Below are 27,340 nucleotides of genomic sequence, written 5' to 3'. Positions count from 1 at the left end.
AAATGGGGTTTTACATGTTTGGCTAATTTACCACAAATCAAACAAGCTTTACATCACAGAAAACCACCAAAATGTTCTGCTGTTTAGGGAAATGTTGACCAAATGTTATCAGCCATTTAAACCGGCCACTTTGTTAGGTACACCTTGCTAATAATGGCTTGGACCATGTTTACCCTTCAAAGCTACCTTAATTCTTCATTTGATACAATCAGCAAGGTGCTAGAAAATATTCCTCAAATTTGTTTCATTATAGCATCACACAGTTGCAGATTTGTCAGCTCTACATCCATGATGAGTCTCTCATCCCAGACGCACTCTATTGAACTGGGATCTGGCAGGTCATTTGAGTGCACTGAACTCCACCCATTTTATAATTTGAGCTTTATAACTAGTGTGTGATCCTGCTGGAAGCAACCATTAGAAGATGGGTACACTGGAAACCTACCAACTGAAAGTTAGAGCAGAAATCAAGACTCATCAGGCAACCTTTATGTGGTACGGTTCACACAGGCTCATTGGGGAAATTATTATATAAAATAATGATATATAATAAACTTTAAAAGCACATTGGTGTGTTGCAGCAAAAAATCAGATTTGTAAAGACCGCTCCTTAAATCTGTATGTTTTAATATGCACACAAAAAAGGATGAGATAAACATTGCAGACAAAGTCTGTGTAGCTGGAGGTAGTTTGGCACAGAATTATATGAAAACAGAGGAAAAAAACTGCCATTTTCACTGACCGCTTAACCTGTGTGCATCTCTATGGCTGCCCTGTCTTTGTGTACAGGTCCCGAGGGCTGTAACATCTTCATCTACCACCTGCCACAGGAGTTCACTGACTCTGAGATACTGCAGATGTTCTTGCCCTTTGGAAACGTCATCTCTGCAAAGGTCTTCGTCGACCGTGCCACCAATCAGAGTAAATGCTTTGGTGAGTCACTTTGACGGTCACAGGTGTCTCTTTCTTTCCTGCACAGAAAGAAATGCTGCTGTGATATAACACTGCCTTTTATTTCTTTTTTCTTCTTAGGGTTTGTGAGTTTTGACAACCCATCCAGCGCCCAGACTGCCATCCAGGCAATGAACGGCTTCCAGATTGGCATGAAGAGACTGAAAGTGCAGCTTAAGAGGCCCAAGGATGCCAACAGGCCTTACTGAAGGAGGTGAGTTTCTATATATCGACACATTTGAGGAGTTTTTTGGGGAGGAGGAAGCTCAAGGGAGGGATTGATAGACAGCTGGAACTGTGTGTGAAAGCTAAGGAGACAGAGTGGATGTAATTGGGGGGTAAATGGCTGTCTTTCATGTGGAACCAAAGAAGTCAATAACCCTACAGTAGATTAACTTTAATGAGGTGAAAGCACTAAGAATACCATCAGTCTTTAACAGGATCAGAAGATACCTTTTGTTGTGTAAAAGTGGCTTGTTCTGGTTTTTTTGCTCACTGTATTGAGAAGTAGATTTTATTTTATTTTATTTATTTAGTTGTTTTTTTTTAATGGGTTCAAATGTTGTCTAACCAGTGTTCTGTCACAGGGTTGAATGCCTACTGCTGTCCCTCATTAATTTTTTTCTTTTTACTTTCATTTTATTGTTTTTGTGCTGTGCCATATGTGCCATTTTTCCTGAGAGAAAGAGAGAAAAAACAAACAAACAAAAAAACGCCACACCACTCTCAAGACTGTCCCGTCCATACATATATGGTGAAGACGTGCGTCGCTATGGGTACAGTTGCCTAGCAACCTCTAAAACCTACTACCTCCCCTTCCTTCTCACTGCGTTGTAAGTTAATTGGCCTGTGTTGGTTGGTTGCTGTGGCGATATTGCCTGTGATGGTTGCCATTAGCAGTTTGGTTTTTTATTTCTTTTTTGGGGGGGGGTTTGGGCCGTTGCCTTGATTCACCATGCTCAACTGCATGGCGGGTTACTGTGGCGACCATGAACTGTGTTTGGTGTGCTGTGAGTTTCCTCTTTTATTATTTTATCCTGGTTTTAATCCTTGCAAACACTGATCAGTAATCGTCAATTACCTCAGCATCTGTAAGCAACTGATTATCATGACATGCTGTTTGCCTCTAAAAGCTTCAGTGCTAAGAGCTAAATTAGCTGGTTGACCATCAAATATGGATACACGAGACCTCTCCCGGACATCTCTTTGGTTTTGATTGGTTTCATTTTTGTCGTCTGTCATGATTATCATTCTTACATATCCCTTCTGTTTAATTGGATGGTGTGGTAGTTTTCGGTGAGTGCGAGGTTTTCGTTTTGTCGTGATTCAATTCCATGTGACTTTGTGCCTGAACTTTGTCCATGTTTATTTTATTTTTTTGTGAGGCTGAAAGAAAATATATACGTGCCCCTGTATATGGTTGACAGCAGAGTATTTATGTACGACTGACTGATCGTGTGTGAGATGAACACAGTGTTGTACGAGGTGCAATCATAAAGCTTATGAATCACAAACCATACCTAGATAAAATATGGCCAACCTGCTCTTCAAGGTCACTTCCTTGTGCACTTTTGCACATCTTTCATCTCCTGCTGTGCTAATTTAAAATTGCTCTCTGGAAGCATTTTTATTACCACTCTGTGTTGGCCTAATGTGTATTTTTAAGATGTGCTCCCTAAATCTGAGGAGCAGGGTGGCTAATGAATGCAAGGCCAAAACAATCTACCGCACAATGACGGCCGCCCCTCTCCCCAAATTTAGGACATGGCCTTTAATGTTCTCCCACAGATGCCTCAGAATGTTACAGTTAAACTGTCCTGTCAGTTTCATCATTGGGTACAAATTAATTAGAAGCACACTCCCTTCTCCACACCTTACCTGATGCATCACTTTCAGGTTTGGAAAATGTGGAAACTGCAGTGGATCCTACGACTGTCTAATCATCAGTGATAATCGTCCACAGGATATTTGGTCAAACCTGACACTGAAAATGATTGAGCAACTCTAATGTCCATTGCGATCTAGAAAGGTCAGCAGAGCTAGAAGAGATCCAGAGTTGCTCACTCGGGTGACCCTGAAGAGGCCAAACCTAAATCTGAATTATTGAAGCCCTCGGTGGCAGCATCCTAAAACTTTGTGATCACATCTCGTGTTAGTGCGAGTGTTTTTGTGTTGAGTAAAATCTGAAAATTGTTGGTGTATGTGTGTGTGTGTGTGTATGTGTGTGTGTGTCAAATGAGACACTAACTAGAAGGTTTTGGGTAAAGCTGTTTTGTTCCTGTGACACGTGCTGCTGGCTGAGGAACTACATTCCTCTGTAGGAATTCTGGGACTCCAAAAGCTAAGAAGAAATAACCATAAATAATCATAAGGTTGAGATAATACCCCCCCCCCCCCCCCCCCCCCCCCCAAAAAAAAAAAAGTCCACCTCTTATCCAAACCAAAACAACAATCAGAGCATCTGCAGGTCATAAAGTCAAAAGTAAGAAAAAAAATCATTTATCGTGCTGTAAAAAGTCTGAAACTGCTGAAAAATCCGAAAGTGAATTTTCAGGAGAGTTAAAAAAAAATTTACTTACAGAATTTTTCTAGTCCCCAGAAACAATCAGTAAATTTTAATAAAGTTTTATTCCACTCCATTTAAAAAAAAAAAAAATCACTTTAAACAGCCATTGACACAGTTTCCCCTTCTTCCCCTCTAATCCTCTGCGCTGTCTTTGTGTTTTTAATAGCTACAATGTATCAAATGTAAAACACCCCACAGTATTTGTGCACAGTTTTATACATACTTCACTTAAATTCACTGACGTAGTTAATATCTTTGAAATTCTGCTGTATTTAATTAGAGCTAGGCTTCGCATAGCCTTTATGATTGAGAGCAGGAGACTCATATTCATTCATGTACTGCCCTACTGCACAATTTCTCTCAATTTTAGATAAACGAAGCATAAAGGAAAAGGTCTCAGAAGGTAATAAATAGATTCTCATACCTGCAGATGTTGTGTTTGCAGCAGTTTGCTTAGAAAATATGAATTTGTGATGCAAAAATGAGTTTTCCTGAGAAACTGCAGTTTAATTAAATACTTCTTTTTGTGAATGCCCCTCTGATGAAATATATATCTTATTTGTTTTATCTAAAATTTAAAGAGTTGATCCCCACCAGAATTCTTACTGTGCATGTTCTGAATTAAGTTGCCTGCAATAAAAGACGACAGACAATTTTCTAAGAGCGTGCATACACTTGCGGCAGTGTGACTGTCCCTATTCCAGCTGCATGGACACTAGTTGATTACTCAGACTCCCCCTGAGGCATCAGTGCAAGCAGTGTGTAATGCAGACACCACTTCCAAAGTCTTAAACTTCTGTGTTTGATTTCTGCGATTTGATCTAAAAATAATACTCATACTTTGGTTTGTTTTTTTCCTCTTTCCTTTTCTTCTTCCTCTGTTCCTTCTTCACCTCCCAGGAAAGTGTTCAATCAAGAAAAACCACTTGGGATGTCCCAGCCTTTTTTGGTTGTTTGACCAACCGTATAGCACAGGAGCAACACTTCACATAAAGCAGTATCACGTGTATGCGCTTTACAAAAACAAACAGCAGCAGCAGCAGCAGCAGCAGCAGTAATATCAGCAACAAACGCATCGACTGAATCAGCATCCGCAATATGAGAAGTGCTCCCGAGTTCCTATCATTCCACAGCTGGATTCATTTATATATGTACATATCTATTGTTGGCAACAAGATATACATGTTAAGAAAAAGCATATCACTGATGTTATTCTACTGAACAGGGTTCTACTGTATAGTGTGATTTGTGGTCTGCGGCGTTAACATAAGGCCAGTCTACACAGTCGGAGGCAAAAGAAAATACTACTCTGTATGATTACCATTTGTAATATTGTTATGTAGAGTTAGTTTTATTATTTATATGTAAATTTAAAAACAATGGGGGTACTTAAGCTGGAAGAGAAATGGATTTCCTCTCACTGTAAATACTTTGGTTTAAAAAAAAAAAAAAAAAAGGAGGACTCTAAAACTTCACCAGTTAACATTCTCTGCTGCCACAACTTTTAAAAATTAACAAAGCGGAAGGAAGGGCTGGGAATTTTTCTATCTTGATTTTTTACGTTTTAATTTATTTGGTAATCAATTTGACGGCGGGGGACATGTGACAATTTCTTTTTTAATTTAAGAAGAAGAAGAAGAAAGAAGAAAAAGAAACAGGATTCCTGTGGTCTTCATGATGATGAACACTACTGCTATTATAGAGTTTTTAATTACATAAATGTACCTATGGAAGTGGAAAAAAACGTTTCTTTATTTATTCTCTACAATCGCTGTTTTAAAACATATGTCTTTAAAAGAAAATAAAGTACAATTTAGAAGAAATGTCACAGTGTGAGCTCTTTTTTTCCTTTTTTCCCCTGTGAGACTAATCAAATCAAGTTTGGGCGTATGATCGTGAATGGGTTATTCTGGGAGGTTTGCTGCTCTCTAAAGGCCTAAAGAAGAATTGAAAGTGAAAAATATCTGTAATCCTCCAGAGGTTTGGTGGCTCCACTGTGGACCTAACTGACTGAAAACTACTCAAAGGAAGTTTTCCATTCATTTAATTTCCTTGTAGGGCTGCTTGAATGGACCGTCACTGGTAAATGAAGCACATTTATATACATGATTAACATAATGCCCAGATTTAATGCACATAATTTTGTCGGGCCACTTTTGGCAGCGTAATTTCTGATGACTGTGCATGCATAAATATTCAGCTCAGTTATGAAGACAAGGGAGGAGGCTGAGGTGTGTGTTTAACCACAGCTGGGGTATGCACCGAGTCTGTCTGGCACAGCCTTTTGGGTTTGGTCTGATCAGTCTAAACATGCCTTAGCCCTCTGGCATGCTTCGATTTATGAGGAGGTATTAATGCCACAAAGACGAGAAGTAGAAAAAAGCTGGAGAAAAATGTAACGTTGAGGGGGAAAATGGCTAATGTCTGCGTAGAAAGACGGCACATAAGTATGTAGAGGTAAGTGCACATTTGTTTGGGGTGTGTAGCTTTCCGGTTGTGAGTTCTGAGGACAGAAAACTCTTTATCTACTAGAGATCTTTACAGGAGCACTCAGCTGGTGCTATCGCCTGTCTGAACATGGCCTAAAGGCAGCAAATAATGAACTTGTCTGCTAAGAAGCTTGTGAAAAACACCTAATGTAAAAATTAATCTTACTTCCTTTTAAACATTATATTAATGTAGCGTACATAAAAAAATGATGTAACCAGGTATCACCAGCAGAGTGAGCTGAAGCACCACTGTTAATGGAAACTAGCCAGTTCAGAATCAGCAGTATTAGTTTTGTAGAGATTAAAAAAACAAAACAAATTTCTTTCATTTTTGCAGCTGCGACAAACTAAAATTAAACACTTCCACCTGAACTGAAGTCTGCTGCAGCACTGGTCACAACTAAAACACTGCTAAGCAGAGCGTGCTGTGTGTGAAACTGGGAAGCTATCGATTCGAGGGAATCCTCAGGTCACATTAAAGTGATACGTGTTATTATGATCTAATAATATAAAGTAGTGGGTTGGAACCCCTTTTTGTCTTCAGCGCTTCTCTTCACAGCACAGATTCAACAAGGTGCTGGAAACATTTCTCAAAGATTTTAAGGACATCACACAGTTGCTGTAGATTTTTCAGTTGCACATCCGTGATGAGACTCATGGACACGGTGCTCCATTACACTGACCTATGGTGACTTTGGAGGACATTCGAGTACAGGCGTGCTCAAGAAACCAGTTTGAGATTATTTGAGCTTTGTGAGAGGGTGTGTTTAATTCTGGAGACAGCCATCAGAGGATGGGTACACTGTGCTCATAAAGGTATGGACATGGTTGGCTGTGACATTGGCACCATGCTCAGTTGATACTAAGAGGCCCAAAGTGTGCCACGATAATATCTGCAAAATTACACCACCATCATCACTGATACGATCTGAATGTGGAAGCAGTCATTTAGACACAGGCTGAATGCCTGTGTCTAAATGACTCTACTACTAAAAAGAGGCGCGTTTCCGCCTCGTGTGGCACTAAACACTCCTCATAGATGTAGACTAGGCTAACGTCACTTTAAATAGCCTTCCCCCGTCTCATCCTCTTTTTACTTGATATCTACCATATCCAACCCGGCAGTTCAGCGGAAACAGCTTTAGACTACTTTGATGAAACGGGGAGGGGGAAAAAAACACAAAAGTTATTGACATCCTCTTTGGATCCAGCTAAAATCACGACCCCAGGAGAGAGTTTAGGAAGAAAAGTGCGACACGGGCTTTTGTTTTTTTCTTGACTGAGAATGTGGCGAACTTGTGGTTGGAGGAAAGAGTAGATTACAGCTCACTGAGCGGTCAAGTTGGAGCGACTTTAATGGCGAGAACTAGCTGAAATCTCGTCAGCTGCTACAGGAACAGAGGGCGAGCAGAAGCAGAAGCAGCAGCGGCAGCATCAGAGCCGCCGCCATACATTTTAGGACTACCTGCTTACTACAAACAGCGGAGAGAGGTGAGTACGGCACCGTTACACGATGCGGTTAAGACCGTACAAAGCTCCCTCAAAACTTTAATTCCTTTACACTTAATCTCGGACGCACACACTGTTTTTCATTTCTGCTATTTTTAGACAGAAACAGGAGAGTCGCCCTCCCTGGAGCATTTACGTGAAGTTTCAGCCGGGCGGGGGAAGATACCCATGAAACTTAGCTGACACACGCCGTCTCCGGTTCACCAGTTAGGGGGACGTTCAAGTAGCTCTCACACTTTAAGCTAGCAGGCCTTTAGTTGTCCCGAATGTCGGTTGTGTTTGTTTTGTGGGAACACCGCGATTAAAAAAAAGAAGGTCATGAAAGTGTGCAAACCGCAAACAGCCGCCGTTAGGAAGTTGTTTGCTAAAGATAAACGGCCATTTATATCTCTGAGCGTGCAATTTAAGTGTCCGCAAAAGAAAAGTTTTCTAACGTAAACACTCAGGGGAGGTTAGCCTGGTTTATCTTGCTCTTTTGTAGAACTCTCATCAGGCTGAGTATTATAAGTGGCACTCTCTGATAAGAGAGTTAAGAGTAGTTGTTCGGGAAACTTATTCAAGGCTCCATCTCAGTGAGTCAGACAGGCTGTTCCGCTATGTCCGGGAGACTCCCCGCTTGCACCACGCTTAATCTCATGCAGCCACTCCCTGCACACGCTTACGCAAACAGCGTAGATGGTGTCACACACTAACTGGAAAACTTTACAGAGGACGTATGAACCTCACTTTTTAGCTCCAGCTTTCAATTCTTGTGTGCTACTAGGGTAGCTTTGCAGGCCTGATTCAAATTCAAAATAATCTTTATTCATCTTTTACTAGGCTTTGGTGCAGCCCTCTCTATTCATAATCTGAAACCAATTTGTAAAGCTAGCTTTCCTCTGATTGGCTTGTCTTTGGTAAACAAAGTTTGGGAAGCTGGTGGGTAGAGCCACTTCTGTAAAGTAAGGTGACACATATGGGCTCAAAATGTGGTCATAAATATTTTGTACTTGTAAAAAAGATTTGTATGTGTAAAAAAGATTTGTGTGTGCGTAAAAAAGATTTGTATGTGTAAAAAGAATTTGCGTGTGCGTAAAAAAGATTTGTATGTGTAAAAAAGATTTGTGTGTGCGTAAAAAAGATTTGTATGTGTAAAAAAGATTTGTGTGTGCGTAAAAAAGATTTGTGTGTGGACTTAGAAAAAAAACCCCTGCAAGTTACAAGTATGGATTTTTGACCCTATTTTTCTTCCCTTCATCTGATTGGTCAATGTCATGTCAATCACAAATGTAACAATCCAATCAGAGAACAGATGGGTTTGGCTGTCGAGGGGCGCTTTTTTTGAACTGCAGGTCTTTGAAGGGAATAAATGCCCTTTTACATGCCAACCCAGCGTTTTCCTTCATCACCACGAAGGAAAACAGTCTGTGGTTGTCCGAGTTTGGTGATTTTTATGTCACAGGTCTACGTGTTTAATACAGGGACTTCCACAGCCTTTTCAACAGCGCTGCGGACCGCGGGGTGGGGGCGGGCAGTGTTTTGGAAATGACAGTCTTCATTACAAAGCTTTCTTCGTTATGAATTAGCATACATGTTTTTATTGAACATTTGAAGAACTAGCAAAAAAAACAAACTCTTGTAGAGGACATAAAGTCAGAGATAGAAAAGACAAGGAGCAGGTGCATCTAGTACAGGTAGAGCAGCTGCAAAAACCCACAGAGCCCAGCAGCCAGCGTAACAAATTCTGGATCCTTTGCTTTTAGTTAGCAGTTAGCATTAGCAGCGTATCCTGCATCCGATGTGAAAGGACTTTTATGCTGCGCACTGTGACTCACAGTAATGGTCCTGGGTCAGCCCTGACTTTGTGTTAAACTAATCCTAAAGTAATAATGTTATTTCTAACCACTGATATACCACAACTTTTTCCTTTCAACAGCTACTGAAAGTTAGGGGACCTAGCTGCTATCGGATATTTATATAGCGATCCTCCAGCTTCAAACGGTATCACCCTTCAAGGACCTGCAGTTCAAAAAAGCGCCCCTCTGACAGCCTAACCCATCTGTTCTCTGATTGGATTGTTACATGTGTGATTGACATGACATTGACCAATCAGATGAAGGGTAGAAAAATAGGGTCAAAAATCCGTACTTGTAACTTGCAGGGGTTTTTTTTCTAAGTCCACACACAAATCTTTTTTACGCACACACAAATCTTTTTTACGCACACACAAATCTTTTTTACACATACAAATCTTTTTTACGCACACACAAATCTTTTTTACACATACAAATCTTTTTTACGCACACACAAATTCTTTTTACACATACAAATCTTTTTTACAAGTACAAAATATTTATGACCACATTTTGAGCCCATAGACACAGACTCTTTGACCTAACAGAATGTCAACCACAGATGCTATAAAAGATGGATGCAGCTTCCAGGTCAGAAAAATAAAAGCCGGTGCACAAGAGCCTTAGACCTGCATACTTTTAGTTGGCCACCAATGGATTATACATGTTGAGAGTATAAAAAAAGTCACTGTGAAAAATCCTTAGACCTTCATTCTACCAGAAGCTCACTGATAGCAACTGTGTAGGATGAAATGAATGATTCCCCAGTCACACAGGGGACTGGCAACAACCTGTCGTAAGTGGGTGGAAAATATTAATATGATCGAGCCAGTAGTCAAACAAGCCTATAGACTGGTCAGTGACCCACTGGCAGCCACCTGTTGCTAAGGAAAAAATATATATTCCCAACTTGTTGGCAAAAAACATCTTGTAATTGGATTCATTGGTTGATTGCTGTGATCGTTCTTTGAATGCAAGTGATGGACTTGTCTACAATTTCCAGCTATCCTCTGAGCAGTAGTGAAAAGGTGTGACACAAACTGGAGATGGAGACTCTTTTCCTTCAAAGTAAAAGCTACAAAGTAAAAGCTGCCAACATGTTGGCTTGGCTAGCGCCAAGGCACAACTTTTACTTTGAAGTCAGGGCTCCTTGATTTTCATTTGTGTTGCACTTTTCCAAGCTGTACTACTAGTAGTTGGTGAGGATTTGCAGACAAACATCAGAAATCACAGGCAACCTGGCAAATCTGCTAGCAACCAAAGCAATCACAAGGAGTTTTTAGTGCAGCACCTTCTTTGCAAACGATTTCAACCAGCAACAACCAGCAACTTTTGGGAACCACTTCAAGGCAGTGGCCAGTTTTGGGTAATAGAAATTTTTGCTTAGCAACAGGTGGTTGTGTCTAATATATTGGACAACGTTTGAGCAGTGATGCATGATATCATGCAAGAAACCTAGAAGTCTGCGGTAAAACACTTTAGCATATTAGGTCCACCTTAAAATGAGTTGGTTGTACAGGAATTGATTCAGCAAGATCTGTACAGTATTTATTTTAAGTGATTCTTAATTTAAGGTCAACCATTTCTTAACTCACAAAATAAAAATGATTAAAGTGGCACCAGTTACATTTACAGTTGTCTAACTCTTAAATTCAAAGTATTGAACAGTTGCAGTTATTAAGAGAGTAGGAAAATATATCCTTTATCTATCATATATCATGTAAGTTCTACCGCAATAATGTGGTTACTTTATTTAAAATAAACCAACAAAAGAAAGATGAGTTATGATTCTTTATAGTACATGGACAAATTGCAGTCTGTGTGACTGGCCCTGATCTCATATCCAGTCTTATTATAAGCAGCTACTGTTGATTTTGTATGTGCTAAAAAGGAGGAAAAGCATTTTGAAAAGGTATGAAAGTGAAAGTTGTGATTATCCAGTGAATCCTTTAGCCTTAAGGAAAACTAATTGTCTTCTCTGTACCTCTGTCAATTTAGATTTCAAAGGAATATTTTTAAGTAGTTAAAAATGCAGAAAAACTGGGCAGAAGATATTGATCATTAACTGTAAGAGACCTAGACAGCTCTCACACAGAGATAGAAGAGATGAGATTTGTTATGAAGCAGTCAAAATCATGTGAGAACAAATGCATGCAGTTTGAAGCTTAAGTAGTACAAAAGCTGGTTAAGAAAATATGCGGCTTTATTTCAGCTTATCGCTGAGCGGCTGGTGTTCTTCCGCCAACTATTGATCTCCAGTCAGGAAGACTTGGAGGAAACGTTACACCATCAGAGCAGATACTGCTGCTGTAAAAAAGGCAGGTGCTGCTGTCACTTATCTATAAACTCTTAGGCCTCTGGAATTTTATTGCATGTTATCGCTGCATTTTTTCACTTGCTTTTAAATGTTGCTAGTTTAGTTTGGACCAACTACAGGTACAAATGTGTACCTCAAAGCCTGAGCGGGTCGGTTTCCAGTTCCCCGTGTTAGACAGCAAGTCCTTCTGCATGTTCACCCAAATTCCATAAATCACTCAGGACTGAATAAACCTGCACTCATTAACATATCTATAATGTTTTATAGAGAACCCATTCTCCTTTTGTAAAGTTCAAAAGACTTAACCTGATCTGCAGTCAGCTAAGCAACATTGTGGACACTTTCAGAAAAGGGTTTCTCACTGAGGCATGAGAGTTGACAAACAACAGGAAACAGGTTGACTCAAATCAACCTGAGTAACTCTAACAAACAAGATAGTTGATATTTGACTGCGGCTGTTTCCAGATGAGTCGCTGTATCTCTGAAACAGCCGTCCCACTGAAGCCAAATTAAGGCTGACCGAGCAGATTCGAAGCAGGTTAAAGTCCACACACACATAAAGCTGGATTTTCCTCTTCAATTTTTAGCAACAGAAAGTTGCTCACACTGTCACAAAACACTGTCTGCAGTAAAAAATGTGAAGCAGTAAAGCAATGTTCCGACTCAAATGGCCCGAATCCATAGGTGACTAAACCTCCTTTGAGGTTTTGCCTGTAACTACGCTGAGATCATGCAGTTTGTTTGACTGCAGATTATGTTGCTGTTTGCACACTCTAATAACAAAGCAGTCATACTGCTCTTTAGGTTTCTGACTCTGCTCCTTGTTTTTGGTCCAAAAATTAAAATCAAAAGTTCGAAATTTAAGACATCTCAATCCAGATTTCACTCGAAACCTGGTTCATGACAGCACTGGTTTCCCTGGTCACATCATTGTCTTTGTGTGTGTATGAATGCGAGAGTGAATGAATAGTGGCATTGTAAAGCGCTTTGGGTGCCTTGAAAAGCGCTATATAAATCCAATCCATTATTATTATTATTTGGAAGAAGATTAGAAGATTCTTTAATGCCTTTATGCAGTTACATAAAAAAATTCTGTACGGTAGTTCTTTGGCTAAAAACACAACAAAATACTGCTTCATAAACATCCTAACATGTTATGACCTACAAACGCCACCATTACTTTGTGCGTTAGGTGCATGCTGGGTCAGTGATGTAATCTGGTTGTGCTCCAAAGTGTGGTCCCCACAGGTTTCCTGTGGATAAGAGGAGAAAAGACCAGGACAGTAGATGAAAACAACCTCCAAAAGATCAGTGCCTTTGGTACATTCAGCTGACTATAAATCGGAGTACAAAATAACCAGTGGCTGGATGGCAAAGGAGCTGTAAAAAAATTAGTAAAATAAAAATACAAGGGGCAAGGAAAGTCTAGTGTGTGCTTGCGTGCGTGTGCGACTGCAAACTACTCCTAGGCCATCTGAATAAGCAAACTCAGGCTCTTACATATATATCATATATTGCAATGTCATCATGGTGCCTGTAATCACTTAGCAACAGGCTAAAATGACCCTTTTTAGCATTTATGTCCCTTTAGTGCAGAAGAAGAGCATTCTGCTGTTGTATTTTCAAAACGGCATAATCTAAATTAAAGCCACAAAAGTTTAATTATATATGGTTTATTAATATGTCATCACCTTGCCTGGCAATGATCTAACATCAAGCTAAAATGATCCATTTTTAGCATATAAGCAACATCTGCCATCCCCTCCCCCCTTTCTTTTTCTTTTACCATTGCTATCATTGTGATTGAGTATATCAGTTTTCCAACAGCACAAAGAGACAAAACAATACTGTAGCAAGGGCATGAACAAGTCTAAGGAATACGAAAGACGGGAAAGACTCCTTTCCTGTAACGTAGTAAACTTTGCACTACCTTTGCAGGACAGGTTGCTGTGAAATAGAACGAACAGTCATGACCCTGATCACAGGGGAATGTGAGAAACTGCAGCCATCCATAAGTGTTCAGTTTTGTCAGATTAATTACTCTGATGGATATAAACCCCTCATATGCTGCTATACTGTGAAAGGTAGATATGGAACATGTTTATGTGTGTGAACGTGAAACTCGAATTAGATTGTTTGTTTGTTTTTTTTAAAGTGAAGGAGCACATGATGAAAGTGCACTGAAAATCTTTAGTTGGGGATCCCTTTTAAAATAGGAGTGTTCAATGTGACCCTCCTATTATATTATTATTATTATTATTATTATTATTATTATTAATTTGATGTCTCAGGCATTGAAAAGCAACATTTAGAATTCATGCAATGCATATCCTTTTATACATTTCCTCATCAGATTGTCTTAGAGGCTAACCCCATAGTTAGAAAGTTGTATAAAAAGAAGTTGCCCTGACTTCTGTAATTGCTTTGTTTAACATGTGTATGATGAAATCCACCGTAATCATTGTGTTAACTGAGCTTGTCAGAGCAGTTGTGTAGTTCTCTTTTCTCTAGAAGTTACAGTGGAAATGAATAAACACCACAAATGGTGAATATCATGTTGTCTCGCTTAAGAGATTATTAGTACACGCTGTTGTGCAATTTCCTGTCTGCCGTTCAGATAAACAGTATGTCATTAATCAGTGAGTACTTATTTAATTAAACACATAATGGCAGCTGAGCTTGGGCGCCGCAGCATTTTGCGTTAATCTGCGGATAAGACTTTGCTGTCAGACATCCAGCATGGCAACTGCTGGAGATGGTACCTGTTTTTCTTTTTGTTTTTTCATGCTGACCCAGACAGTTTATGTATTTGTTTTTTAAATATTGTTGTGTGTGCTGGAAAACACACACAACAATACTGCCTTCAGTACTCCCATTTATCTAGAGCAGGAAGTGTAAGAGATGGTGTGTGTTGGAGACGCTTGGTTAGATTAATAACTTCCAATCAATACTAATTACTCTCAGCTTTCAGTTTGCAGAGCTTCCTCTCAGGATACGGTCACGGCTGAGTTAGTTGCTGGGTTTATCTGATAGAAAATCTAGAAGGAGATCACCAAGCAGACAAAATATTCTTTTTAATACTTGTCTTAATTTCCTTCCATAACATGCAGACTCCTCTCTCTGTGTTTTGTCTATAGGATGCTGTCTCGGCTGAGTGAACTGATATGGGCGGACTGGATTTGGTTTCCCGAAGGCCACGGCTGGGCTGACTTGACGGATCACGATGGCAAAGTGTTCCCTAAACCTCAGGACCTCTGGGCTACTATACCCATCGCTTTCTGCTTCCTCATCATCAGGCAGATATTTGAGCAGTGAGTTTTCTCTAACACTTGTGTCCCACACTGTCATTTGCCTATTAATCTACACCTGTCTGCCTGGTTTGCATGTTTCTTTCTGACAAATATGAAATGATGTGTAAGCCTCATTTTCTACCCAAGTGTACCCCTTCTCCTCCTCTTCCCCTAGGACTGTCGCGATTCCTCTGGCCTCTCTTCTGGGAGTGAGTGACAAGCAGCGTGTTCGTGCTCCTCCAAATCCAGTCCTGGAGTCCTATTTCTGCAGCACATCAAAGCATCCCAAACAGGTACCTGTGTTTGCATACGTCACAGGTGTTTAATTCGTACTCTATGCAAGATTTTAGTGTTTAAGGTTTAAATAGAAGAGACCACGATAGATTTATCTAAATCTAATGTGGTTGGCCCAAGCAGTGTCATCGAGCCGGTACAGAAGTATCAGATGGCTGCTGAAATTGCTATAGACTCCCATGTTAAAATGCCCAAAGTCACCTATGAAATTAACATATTTAAAGACTTCTAGTTAAGGAAATGTATTATACACTTTATGAGACATTTGACTGACATCATTGCAACTATAAATACAGCGCTGACTCTTCTCTTCTTTGTTCTGCTTGTCATGTCAGAGCTCCATTGAGAGTTTAAGCAAACAGACAGGGTGTTCAGTGCGACAGGTCCAGAGGTGGTTCAGGCGCCGGAGGAACCAGGACCGACCCAGCAAGCTCAAAAAATTTAGGGAAGCAAGGTAAAATAACAATTTCATATCCTTCTACCAAATCTGACACTTCAGCTTCAAAGTATCATGTTATAATAATAATTTGCTTTGGTGAGAATACAGGTCCCCATGACAGTAAAGCCACGTGAAGGAGGCTTTTAATAGCATTTATTTTAATGCATTTTTCTTTTTTATGCATCGTTAAAAGACCATAAAGCAGCTCTATCTGCTGTCACTATGGTTGATACTTCTATTTAACGTGGCAAAAGTTTCATATAATGACGTCAGCACATGTATATAATGACGTCAGAGAAAGGATATTCTTAGTATAGTCATCTGAGACACACGGCTGTGGCTGTGAGCAGTCCCACCCACGTGCTGTTCAAATCTTCTGTTTGTGAGAGCCAGCCAATCAGAAGAAAGCGGCCTTAAAGGACGAGGAACTTGTTTTACACAGAGGATTTTTCATTTTTCATTTTCATTTATTTGTTCATTTTCAGGCACAACAAATACCTATATTGAACATAAAATGCACAAAACAAAAAACAAAAATTGCCTGAAAAAGGATGAATGCTGGACTGCACAATAGCCTAGTAAAAGATAACTAAGCATTATTCTGAACTGTCAGACGTGCAATGCTGGTATAGTAGAGTCTAAGAATAAAAACATGGAGCTGAAAGATGGCAAAATAGGCTGTGTTTAAAGCACACATCTATCACAGTAGAGAGCTACAGCTTTCTCTGCATGCTGAAACATCCAACAGGTTGCACATCTAGAAATGGCCCAGTCAACTGTCTTAAAATGGACTGTGTCAGACAGTAAGAGTGGCTCATTGGATGTAACCTTGCAAAGCTTTTTGTATGAGCTGTCATTACGACAACAATAAAAAATGTTTTGTTTATATTATCCATCACTTATCCATTGTGCACAGATGACTGTTTTATCATGAGTACCTTGGGTTTTAACCCAGACACACCCACAAAAAAGGGAGCAGGACATTTTTTAAATGCTGTTGCAAAACCGCCCATATTGCAGAGAGGATACTGACTGCAAGCAGAAAAATGATAGATGCCAGATTTAAAAAAACACTGAATGTAAACCAGGTGTTTCCAGGCAGTAGTGGAATGGGGTTTTCTAGTTTATATGTAAACTATATGTAAAAAATAAAATGGGATCACTTCAGAAGCAACATTAGCACAGTAGGAACATGTCTTGGTGTTTTTTGCATGTGCCATGCCAGTGTTACGATATTGTATGATGAAGTCACGCTTTACCAGAACTACATTTCTGAGATTGTTGTGCACTCTCTTCCAGTTGGAGATTTACCTTTTACCTTCTTGCTTTCTTTGCTGGCCTGGCAGTCCTAATTGATGTGAGTATACTGTCAGAAATGTTTGCATAAAGCAAAGTTTCTCTGCAAACAACGACTATGCAAAGGTTAATAGAAGTAAATGCATTTCTGCAAGTTGAAGATTGTTTCCTACAGTGCGTCTCCTGAGATTCAGCCACAAAACTGACCAGCTAATTAAAGTTATTTGTGTTCAGCTGGAGCTGTTTTTTGTACAGAGACAGAAAAAAAAAAAAGGAGAGTTAACATGTAAAGCGAGTAAAATCATAGAAGCTCATGGTAAGGTTTGAATTGTAACTTGATTCCAGCTGTCAGTCATCGTCGTCCTCTTCACTTTGGCTTTTACGGGCAAATAATAGGGGGATTCCAGAAACACTCTGGTGACTGTATTTGTGTGGGTAACGCAAGGTGAAACTTCACTTCAAGTTTGGATATGTAACATCTGCGTCATGACTAGAAACACCTTTGTGCTGAGTGAAAACATTTGTTCTGTTCTTTGGTGAAATAGAAAGTCTCTTTGCTACACAGAAAGACAGAAACTGAACTGTGTCTGCACGCTGTGGGATGCTGTGCTTGTATTGCTTGTCATTTGTGTATTAGAGTGCTTGAGCTGTTGTGTTGAACACTTAAACCATCACTAATACGCTGATTGTGTCTCTCCTCTCAGAAACCATGGTTCTACGATGTGAAGCTGATATGGGAGAACTTCCCAAAAATGGTATTTAAAACTGCTCTGTGGCCTTGCTTTCATTCAAATAATGACCTGAGCAATGGCTAAAATAACTCTTCTTCCTCTACTCTCCCAGCCGCTGCTGCCTTCACAGTACTGGTACTACATGATCGAACTAGGCTTCTACATCTCACTGATTTTCAGCGTAGCGTCAGATGTCAAGCGAAAAGTAAGCGATACTGTTTTGTCTTTAAGCTCTGTTAGATGTCTATCCTATAAAACCCCTCAGCAACCCTCCATCCAGAGAATTCACCCAGTGAGTGCGTATGACACTGAGAATGTATTTTGAGGTTTGGATATTGATTTTCTCCTCAAGTCCTGACTTTATTGTATCGAGTGGTACTTTCTGCATTCAGAACGGCGTTATCGATGGTGAATGGTTCCACTTTATCGTCTCTTTGCTAAAGTCATAGTGAGTGAACAACAAATGGAGCTGCTCCTTTGGTTGGATGCTGTTGGCTTTTTAGCGTCTCTGAGTTAATGTGTGACCAGAGCTCTGTGGAAATCTCACTGTGGAGAGACTGATTTACCATTTTGTCCACAGGTTTGCATGTTGTTGTAAGCAAACTGTGAGGCCTCTGTGCCACGGCCTGTTTTGTAACGCTGGTTCACAAGTTCAAGGAACTAATCTTTTAAACCGAAATGTAGGATTTTTTTTTAGGCTTATCTGGGAAGCATCAGAGCTGCAATCAGCTTCCGATTTGAAGATTTGTTTTGTAACTTTCAGTTGAGTTTTTCTTTTCTTTCTTTTATTCTAACTCTTTTGAACGTGTATTTAGTTTCTTTTTATACCGCTGAAGTTCTACAATCCTCTGCGTGCAAGAAGTTAATGATTTGTAAAAGTTGCATCTACCAGACAAATGCGGTCGATTGGTGGCCTATCTTTACAGCTTGATCAATAAGTGACTAAATCTGGTGGATTTCAGTTCTTGCATCATCCGTTTCTGTCTTTTCGCCAGGATTTCAAAGAACAGATAATTCACCATGTGGCCACCATCGCCCTCATCAGTTTTTCTTGGTTGGTCAACTACATCCGGGCAGGGACTTTGATCATGTTGGTTCACGATGCCGCTGACTATTTAATGGAGGTATGACGACAACCTGCTAACATGGCAGGAAATGGTACAAAATGAATGTATGTAATCACACAGCAGGTATCAAGCAGCCCTCTGCCTTGATACCTACAAACACTGCAGAGTACCTCCATGCTAATCTTAAGAGCATTGACTGCCTGCCCTCTAGAGGAAAATGCATGAAGAGCTAACTCTCATCTCTCTCTATCTACCCCTCTCTACCTCTATCGGTCCATTTTTCTTTCTGTCATCTCTCTGCATCTCTTTTCTTTCTTTACTTTTCTGTCTGTCCATCTTTTTTTTTTTCTATTGCCTCTTTCTTTCAGTTTACCTGTCTCATCACTCCATTTTCACTATCTGTGTCTCCATATTTCAGTTTCTTTCTTTCTGTTTCTATTTAGACAATGCAGTTTGACAGTTTGAATACAGAGAAACTGATGTGCTACACATCAGTTTCTCTGTATTAGTTTCTAGCTAATACTATTTTCCAACCCGTGTCCCTTTTTTGAGATTTTATATCCATAATGCAAAAACATTTATAGCAATGCACTACTATCATACAAAGCTATGAGAATGAATAATTGTGACTTTAAAATGAATGAATGCTTTCTCTCTTTAAAGTCTGCCAAGATGTTCAACTATGCAGGCTGGAGGAGGACCTGCAACTTCATCTTCACCATGTTTGCTGCAGTTTTCATTGTCACCCGCCTCATAATCCTCCCCTTCTGGTAAAAAATAAAAAGAGTATAAATACAAATAAATGTTTTCCGTTGTTAGAAATGGTAAAGGATACAGTTACAGGATACAGTGCATCATCTGTGTAATTCCTTTGTGCCTCAGAGGTTAACCAAAAACTTTTAAAGCCATTAGAGAAATGCGCTGTTGCACGGATACCAAGCATCTTCATTATCATGATGGGAATTTTCCAGTGTTTTCTTTTGGGCACTGTGGTAAATTACGTCACTGAGCACAAATGGCTTTTGAGAGATGGCCTAACAGGTTGTTCCGGTGTCCTTCATGTTCATGTTTTGCTCTTCCTCGCTGTGAAAGGACTCCACCCCACAAGTGGAGGTGTAAGGTGTCCATACCAATATTGTCCCTGGTTCTTAGCATGCGTCCTCTCTCTGTGTCACAATAGCTGCTGTGTACACGTTCGTAACAGGCAGATTCATTCACACAAATTCCCTCTGGGGTGGGAAGCAGGGAAAAAAAGTACTGTGATGAATAAGCATTACTGGTGCTCTTTTTCAGTTAATGCAGCACTGTGCAGGTAAATGGGTAGTTTACTTTATTTAGTAGAATTTTCCTAAATTTGCTCGAAACTTCCTCTGACTTTATTCTGGAAATGCAACAACAGAGCCATTGTGGAGCCTCCTGGCTCCTCTCAATGGGCTGTTGAAGCTGGCTGTAGGTGGCTCTGACTGGACTCTCTGTTCTGCCTTTGTCCTCTCATTCAGGATCATACATACGACGTTTGTGTACCCGCTGACTCTCTACACCCCCTTCTTCGGCTTCTACTTCTTCAACGGGTTGATGTGTGTGCTGCAGGTCCTGCACATCTTCTGGGCGGTGCTCATCCTGCGCATGGTCGTCAAATTCCTGCCGGGCAATGTGAGAAACACCCGCTTTTGCATTTCTTGAATTTATTAAACCGGCCGTGTAACACAATCACCTCACACTACCAGTTGTAAAATTTTACCCCGTCTCATTTTTTGTTTTTTGTGGTTTTTGTTTTTGGCTCATCAGGACATCGTCGAGGACGAGAGGAGCGATAAGGAGGAAACTGAGTCAGACGATGAAGACGGCGATTGCGAGCGTAGGGAAAAGTCTAGAAACGGGCATGTGCAGAACGGCCACACTGTCCTCAACAACAACCACAGTAAGAGGGACTGATTGGACTGTGAGGTCTGCACGTCAAGTAATGACAGGCCCTGGTCTGAAAGCCAAAGAACGTGAGCGCGGCAGGTTGAAAGGGGGCAGCAGGCACCACACACACACACACACACACACACATCCATCCTCCTTTCTTAAACCCGGGTAGTCCAGTTGAAAGCTGACTGCGCATCTTTGATTTACACTAAATGAAATGTGGGGAAGACTGCCATAGACAACCATGATGGTGCTTCACACCAGAGCAGCTGAGTGGTTTCCTCTGTCTTCTCCCCTTTTCTGTTTTTGTTTTTTGTTTCTTTGTTCTTTTTTTTTTTTTTTTTTTGTGCTGTTTGCCAAGATTTTGCGCTGTTGACCAAGTTACACGTCCAAAACCCACCTGCTTGTAGCTTCATGTTTTAATACTGGAAGTGTTTTCAGGGGAGGCCGTAGTAGTTCCTCCTTGTGGTCAGTTAACACTCTCCTGACTATTACCAACTTTATTATTTTGTTCCTCTGTTTTTGCTCTAAATAACCAAACTGAAGTCAGTGACCTTGTGATGAGCACCATTCTGAATTGTGGAAGTGACTTTCTGTGGACCATGTCGGGCTCTAAGTCCATTTACTGAAGTCCTGAGTTTCAAACACCCCACTCTGATTCATGCAGATGATTTTTTTTTTTTTTTGTATTAATGTGTCTTAAAATCTTTTCTTTTGAGAAGCCAAACGCACACAAGATCATTTTAAGTCTTAGTTTTGTTTTTGCCTAAAATTATTTTTGATTTGTACAGTTTTTATTTTTATTTGTTTCAGTCCAGTCCATGGTTTAAATTTGGGAGCAATTTGTTTGAGTGTAACCGAAAATTGTTTAGTGAATCTTCATCAGCTGAAAGTCGGTACCGTTTCCATTTAGTGTTGTTTTTCCCATCACAACATGCACTTTATGGGTTCTTCTGTAGATCGACATTGATTAATACTGGAGTAAATGGGCTCGATGGCGTTTTGATTCAAGCTGATTGTCCTTTTTGTTTGGAGTATGATTTAGATTTTTTTATATTTATTCTAAATATTTTTGTTTGTGTTGTAAAAAGAAGAAAAATAATGGAAATCTTCAGTAAAAGAAAAAGAATTACACCCCAGAGTATGGTTTACATTTTCTGTTTCATTGTAATGTGCAAAGGCCTTCATCATTTCAAGTAACTGTTTAAAGAAAAGAAGAAAGAAAAGTGATTTCTGTCCCTTTTTCATCACAGACGTCCCACGATCTCTGAAAGCCCGTCGATGACTCAGCTGCCTGTGGCTCCTTCTGAAAAGCTTTGCTTCTACTCAGTTGTTTTTATTCTGCATTATGTGCTGCTGAGATGTAAAATTCATAATGACCAGAATGATAAAGATAAACATGGATAACAATTCTGTGGGGTTTTTTTCCTTTTCATTTCAAACTAAACTTAAGAGTTTTGGCATTTTTAACACTGAGGTAATAATGGAGTAGAACCTGAGGTTAAAGTAAATGATAATGGAGACGATTAACCGTTGAATGGTTTTATGAATGAATGGTTTTTCTTTTACACAAAAAACTTAAGTGTAAGAAAACTGGAATAATTAGCCTCCAGGCACAGAAGCCCCCGAGGCAGATTAGACTGGTGTGTGTGTGTGTGTGTGTGTGTGTGTGTGTGTGTGTGTGTGTGTGTGTGTGTGTGTGTGTGTATTTTGTTTTTCTATTTTTCCTGAGCAGTGCTTTTAGTTCCTACTTGCATACGTGACAATTAATTGACCAATTGACATAGTTTTTTCTTATATATTTAGTTCTCCGGGGCCGTGGTGAACTCCTCTAATTCCTTATTTTGTTTACGTGTGTGTGTGTGTGTTTTTACAAATATGTTTGACTGAAAAAAACATATTTGGTAAATCAAAATTATTATTTATTTATTTTGTCATTACGTGAAACTGGCTAACTGACAGCTCCCAAAAATGTAACATTTATATATAAAAAAAGATCTAATTCAGAAAACCACATGTTACCATGTGTTGCCTAGCAACCAGAATGACCTTTTTTCTGTATTTATGCACTTATATCACTTTTTACATATATTAAATAAATACATAAAAAAATGTATAGTGCAGTTTTGTCAGAAGCCTGTTATTGACACAAATTATACGGCATGTACACATACTGGACATTTTTCAGCTTTTTGGGGTCTTTTAAAAAAGTTGAAGTAGCTGATAGTCCTAAAAGTTTTACTCAGACCTTTTTTTTTTCTCTTTTCTCATTTTTGTTCTTTTCCATAAACTATTTGTACTACATGAAAACAAAGTCCCAATAACAGTCTGTCATTATTCCCATTCTCTCTCATCTGAATGTGCGGATCTGAGAATCCTTTCTTTGGAACACAAAATGATATGGTCATCATTAAGGAGCCCTGTGTAGGTGGAGTAAATGCAGTCTGGCATGAATACTGTACATCAGTCACTGGTTCTGCTGGTGTAGACCCGGAGGCACCGTGGAGCTATTACAATATCAGATGGCACAAAGTGCTGGTGACACACAGCCGCCTGGCACATTTCTCAAGATGATTTTTTTTTTTTTTTCCCCAGTTGTCCTAAAAACAAACAAACAAAAGTGTCTAAAAGTTTAACATTTAAGATCCTAAGACGTAACCACTTCTGGATTCTTCCTCCGCCCATCTCTCTCTTCCCTACAGTATTTTGGCTTCAGTCTAAAAGGCCTCCTTACCTAATTGCATATTGAGTGGGATCATTTTACCGCCGTGCCCTACACTACAGCCTGGACACTGTTCATGTCACTGGCAGCATCACTGTAACAATCTCCATTTTAAAGTGGCAGGGTCAATTTCCAGCCTTCTCTCACATCCTGCTCTGCAATTTAATTGCTAATGCATCTCCTGTTTCTGCTCCTCTGGCTTTCATTTCCATGCTGCCAACCCCCCCCCTCCTCCTCTGGGTACAATCTTACTCTTCTTGCTTAAATCTCTTCCTTTTGCTCTACCATCAAGTTTCCCCCTCCTTCCCTCGCTACCTTTTCGGCTCTGTGTAAAGAATAAGCTCAGTGTCACCTGAGGTGCCGAAGTTTTGCTGGTGTGAAGGCTAATCGGTGACAGTGATGAAGATCCTCCTGACAGGACAACAAAAGCAGTGGGGTGTTTGAGTCACTTGTGAACTGTGTAGACCGTTATTCAATTCCTGCTTAAGTATTAATAAGGCTTTACATGCCCTGGGGAGGTCGTGAGATGCAAGTGCATGCTTGTGCATCTTGCATGTGTATGCATGTGTCTCTGAGTGCAAGAGCTAATTTGTGGGCTGCTCATTTTTCTTGACAATCATGAAAGAGGAGGCTGGTAAAGACTTTTGTAACTGAGGACCAGCTCATGTAATCGGAGTAATAAGGAGCCTCAGAGGAAAGCAGGATGCTATGAACACTTTTGAAAAGTTTTGTTGGAGAGGATCTGCAGCGAAAAGTCCTGCACGGGACAGATGGTGAGTTTGAATTATTTCAGTTTTTTTTTTTGGGGGGGGGGGGGGGGGGTTCTTGGATACATGTTTAACTTTACTCATCCTCAGTGTCCTCAGATAATGTATTGATTCAGTCACTCTTTGGGGAAAACTTTAAAGCAGTTTTTGCCTCATTAGGCACGATTTACAGATCTCACTCAACTTTGTTTTCAAAGTTCGCTGAAACGCATTTTCGCACAGTGAGTTTCACACAGTAACAAATGTTGCTCACACTTGTTGCTTAAGTCGCCGTTCAAACTGGTGGCAGGTCAGAGCGAGGTCGAGCTGAAGAAAAAAAGAAATGGATGCCTCAGAATAATTTACTTACAAAAAAGTGTCTCAATATTTTTCTCTTATGTTGATATATAGTAAGAGAGCTCTGCTGTACATATAAAACATTAACATTTATTGTGTTCTGCTTTTCTACTGTGAATGAGAAGTAGCACAGAGAGCGACTCAGTTTCTCTTTCCCGTATAAACCAGTGCTTTGGTACGTCTACACAATATAAAGGTTGGGGAGGGTCTGTTTGTGTTTTTATGTCATATTTTTGTCATTTTTAGCTCATCCAGGCAAACGCTGGTAGGATGTTTAGTGAAACTTGCACACAGTGAACACATAACAAGCAAAGTGTGCTCAAGGTTAAGGTCACATTCGTAGCTTTACAGCCAATAAACTGGATTATGATGGATCATGAGCTTGGTGACCTACTAAATCATCAATGTGGTGGTTGCAGAATTACAAGACGACCAGGTGATGTTGAAAATGTGTCCTAAACACACACACACACACACACACACCTTTTTGTACTTTTTGTGTAATGAATGCTGCATACTGTTGTTATTATGACCTGTTGTGGGGATGACGCAGACAAAATTAGTTTTTGTGTTGTGAGGTTTGTGAGGGTGAGTTTGTGAGGTTTTGCCAGAAGAGTCACGAGTTTAGCAACTGTAGTTTGGAAATTGTGTTTCAAGAAATGTGTCCAGACAGCTGTGGACGTTTTGATCATTTAGCGAGAGCTACTGTGCCTGTTCCTGCAGGAGAAATTAGAAAGTGGTGATTATTAAAGACAAAAAGAGTCTATCAGTCACTTCTTTGGCTTTTCAAATGTTGTAATTCTCTTAAATGAACAAGTTATGGGGAAGACTTGCTGGATAAACTGTAATTAACAACTGATTCGAAGTGATTCACTGCAGTTTTTATGGGCTCATCGATAAGATAAACCTGCAGGTGCAACATTTAAATCTATGGTGGAATATTTTGCATTCTAACGGTTTTTCCAGGTGTTTTTTTTTCCCTCCCTTTGTTAGACACAGAAATGTGACAAACTGCTGCTGATCGGAATAAAAACCAGACATTTGCTTCTGCATTGAAAGTGTCGTCCTCCATGCAGCCAGGATAGACTTCATTGGTTATGTGCTGCCTCTGTATTCAGAAGCTGTTTGTCACCTTTTTTCTTTCATGCGCAAAGTCACCACCAACACCTTGAGCATGCACGCCGTCCCAAAGTGATGCTGCTGCGCTGAAAAAGGAGAAGAAACGGAAACTGTCTCCCTTCACCATTATCGCTGGCCACATGGATAAGCCGTCTCACCCCGTGCCGCAGTTCGAGGTGGACGTGGACCTGGGCTTTGCTCTCTTCTTTCTCTTCCTGCTGTGTTTTTTCCTTCTGGTGACGGTGGTACGCTGCGCCCAGACCGTCGTGGACCCTTATGGCTCGATCTCCACCTCCACCTACCAGGAGGAGCAGATCACCTGAGATGGAGAGAGGGAGAAGGGGTGGGGTGAGAGTGCAATCTTACCACTGTGTGGGTGCATACTTTTAAGATCATGTGGTTTATAATGTATGTACAAAAAAGCTTCAGGACATTGAGCAAAAAGCAAGCAGTCTCATGGAAGACATGAGGCGTGCATTCGTGATGCTTTTCAGTGTTTCAGACTGAGGGCTCGAAGCACCGAGCTGTTAAAATCAGACTTTGTTCCAAGCATTAACACAAAGATCTGTCATGTTTAAGGCTTTTGGCCTTTGTTGGGTTGTTACTGAAAATGTTTCTCACAAGTATTTCTCATTAAATTAGCAACTAGCAAATTTCAGGTTTTCTTTTTCTGTACGTCAAACTGTTTAAATGTGATGCATCTTCTGTGTTCATACTCACAATTAATCAACAATCAAAAGCAGCTCATGTTTCCCTACAGTCCTCCAACACCGCTGTAGGCAGGACTTACAGGTACTATGAAGGTTTTTACAGACTAGTCACAAGAGCAACAACCAACAGCAAAACCAGAGTGAGGGCAAAAGAAGGAAAACCGGTTTGTATTCAAATATGTTCAGTTTCTAACTTTCAGTTCCTCGAATTTCCAGAGTGGGGAAGCTGCTCATTTCAGTTTAGCTTTCATTGTTTTGAAAATATTTAGTTTCTGTCTGAGGCATAAACTAAACTAAAGAGGCAAGAGATTTAAAAAAGCCAGGCTACCATGATTCCCTCCATATTTGGGAAAAACTGAAATCTAGTTTTGTTTTTTTGTTTACTTTGGTCAACTAACATGTTTTTCTTCACCTAGTTCTGTCTTCTAGTTTAGCTTTTGTCATACAAAACTTTTTCTGTGTGGACCGTCTATGCTCCAAACCATTATTTAATTCAGCATGAGTGGTCTCAATGCGCTCTTTGTTACCCTGGCTGCTGCTTCAACACTGTCTACCCTGGAGCAGTAGCGCCCTCTGCTGGACAAAAGAGGAAAAGCTTACAGCACCTGGTATTCCCAGGCGGTCTCCCATCCAAGTACTGACCAGGCCCGACCCTGCTTAGCTTCCGAGATCAGACGAGATCGGGCGTGTTCAGGGTGGTATGGCCGTAAGCGAGAACATCCTTCATAAAAAGACTATTTATAGATTCGAAGTGTTATATATGTCCACTTGAGAATATGGTTGATTTTATTAACTAAAAGAACATACCACTATTTAGTCAGCGATGACTTGATTGTAGTTTTTTTTTCTCCCTATAGTGTTACAATGTCTAAAATATTGTTTGAAACTGCTTCTTAACATAAAATTATATAAATAATAAAAGGTATCATATTATTTAAGTTTTCGTAGACTGCTGCTGACACAAGCCTGCAGTCAAAATGGCGTGTGCCGGAGG

The 27,340-nt window shown here is 40.1% G+C and overlaps 3 protein-coding genes and 1 non-coding gene across 10 annotated transcripts in view; 3 read left to right on the top strand and 1 right to left on the bottom strand.

Moving 5' to 3' along the window:
- The window catches only part of celf3a (cugbp, Elav-like family member 3a), a 34,509-nt gene extending 29,180 nt beyond the window's left edge, over positions 1–5,329 (top strand). For 5 of the 7 annotated variants that reach the window (XM_086279437.1, XM_086279438.1, XM_086279436.1 and 2 more), the window contains 3 exons: positions 790–933; positions 1,033–1,165; positions 4,418–5,329. In XM_086279437.1, coding sequence (XP_086135563.1) covers positions 790–933; positions 1,033–1,160 — 272 coding nt within the window. In that variant the 3' untranslated portion in view covers positions 1,161–1,165; positions 4,418–5,329. Of the gene's footprint in view, positions 1–789; positions 934–1,032; positions 1,785–4,417 lie in introns of all 7 variants that reach the window. The other 2 variants (XR_015126803.1, XR_015126802.1) reach the window with 2 other exon arrangements.
- Positions 5,330–7,100: 1,771 nt separating this feature from the next.
- On the top strand, positions 7,101–22,104 carry cers2a (ceramide synthase 2a). Its single transcript, XM_086280073.1, has 12 exons — positions 7,101–7,497; positions 14,802–14,975; positions 15,130–15,247; positions 15,584–15,702; positions 16,987–17,044; positions 17,688–17,738; positions 17,827–17,919; positions 18,710–18,838; positions 19,445–19,551; positions 20,281–20,434; positions 20,570–20,702; positions 21,946–22,104. The coding sequence occupies exons 2-12, from the start codon at positions 14,803–14,805 to the stop codon at positions 21,975–21,977; spliced, it is 1,167 nt and encodes a 388-aa protein (XP_086136199.1). The 5' UTR covers positions 7,101–7,497; position 14,802; the 3' UTR covers positions 21,978–22,104.
- Positions 22,105–25,492: 3,388 nt separating this feature from the next.
- Positions 25,493–25,959, top strand: LOC147303793 (cortexin domain-containing 1 protein). Its single transcript, XM_086281413.1, has one exon. The coding sequence runs from the start codon at positions 25,777–25,779 to the stop codon at positions 25,957–25,959; it is 183 nt and encodes a 60-aa protein (XP_086137539.1). The 5' UTR covers positions 25,493–25,776.
- Positions 25,960–26,939: 980 nt separating this feature from the next.
- On the bottom strand, positions 26,940–27,058 carry LOC147303792 (5S ribosomal RNA). The gene has a single exon (XR_015127064.1). It is a non-coding gene; the product is annotated as a 5S ribosomal RNA (ribosomal RNA).
- Positions 27,059–27,340: the final 282 nt, after the last annotated feature.

This window comes from Aulonocara sp. 'chitande type north' Nkhata Bay, linkage group LG22 (genome assembly GCF_057382095.1).
Source record: "Aulonocara sp. 'chitande type north' Nkhata Bay isolate Kocher_YH1m ecotype deep benthic linkage group LG22, A_spYH_male_GT1.1, whole genome shotgun sequence".
Classification (NCBI taxonomy): domain Eukaryota; kingdom Metazoa; phylum Chordata; class Actinopteri; order Cichliformes; family Cichlidae; genus Aulonocara; species Aulonocara sp. 'chitande type north' Nkhata Bay.
The sequence above is the reverse complement of the archived record's forward strand: the minus strand, read 5'-3'. Positions and strand labels throughout refer to the sequence as shown.

Bases quoted from the DNA above. Each gene is read 5' to 3' on its own strand.
- LOC147303793 (XM_086281413.1), top strand. From the start codon at position 25,777: ATGGATAAGCCGTCTCACCCCGTGCCGCAGTTCGAGGTGGACGTGGAC.
- cers2a (XM_086280073.1), top strand. From the start codon at position 14,803: ATGCTGTCTCGGCTGAGTGAACTGATATGGGCGGACTGGATTTGGTTT. The intron at 17,045-17,687 runs GTGAGTATACTG...CTCTCCTCTCAG, and splicing joins GCCTGGCAGTCCTAATTGAT to AAACCATGGTTCTACGATGT. The intron at 18,839-19,444 runs GTATGACGACAA...CTCTCTTTAAAG, and splicing joins CCGCTGACTATTTAATGGAG to TCTGCCAAGATGTTCAACTA.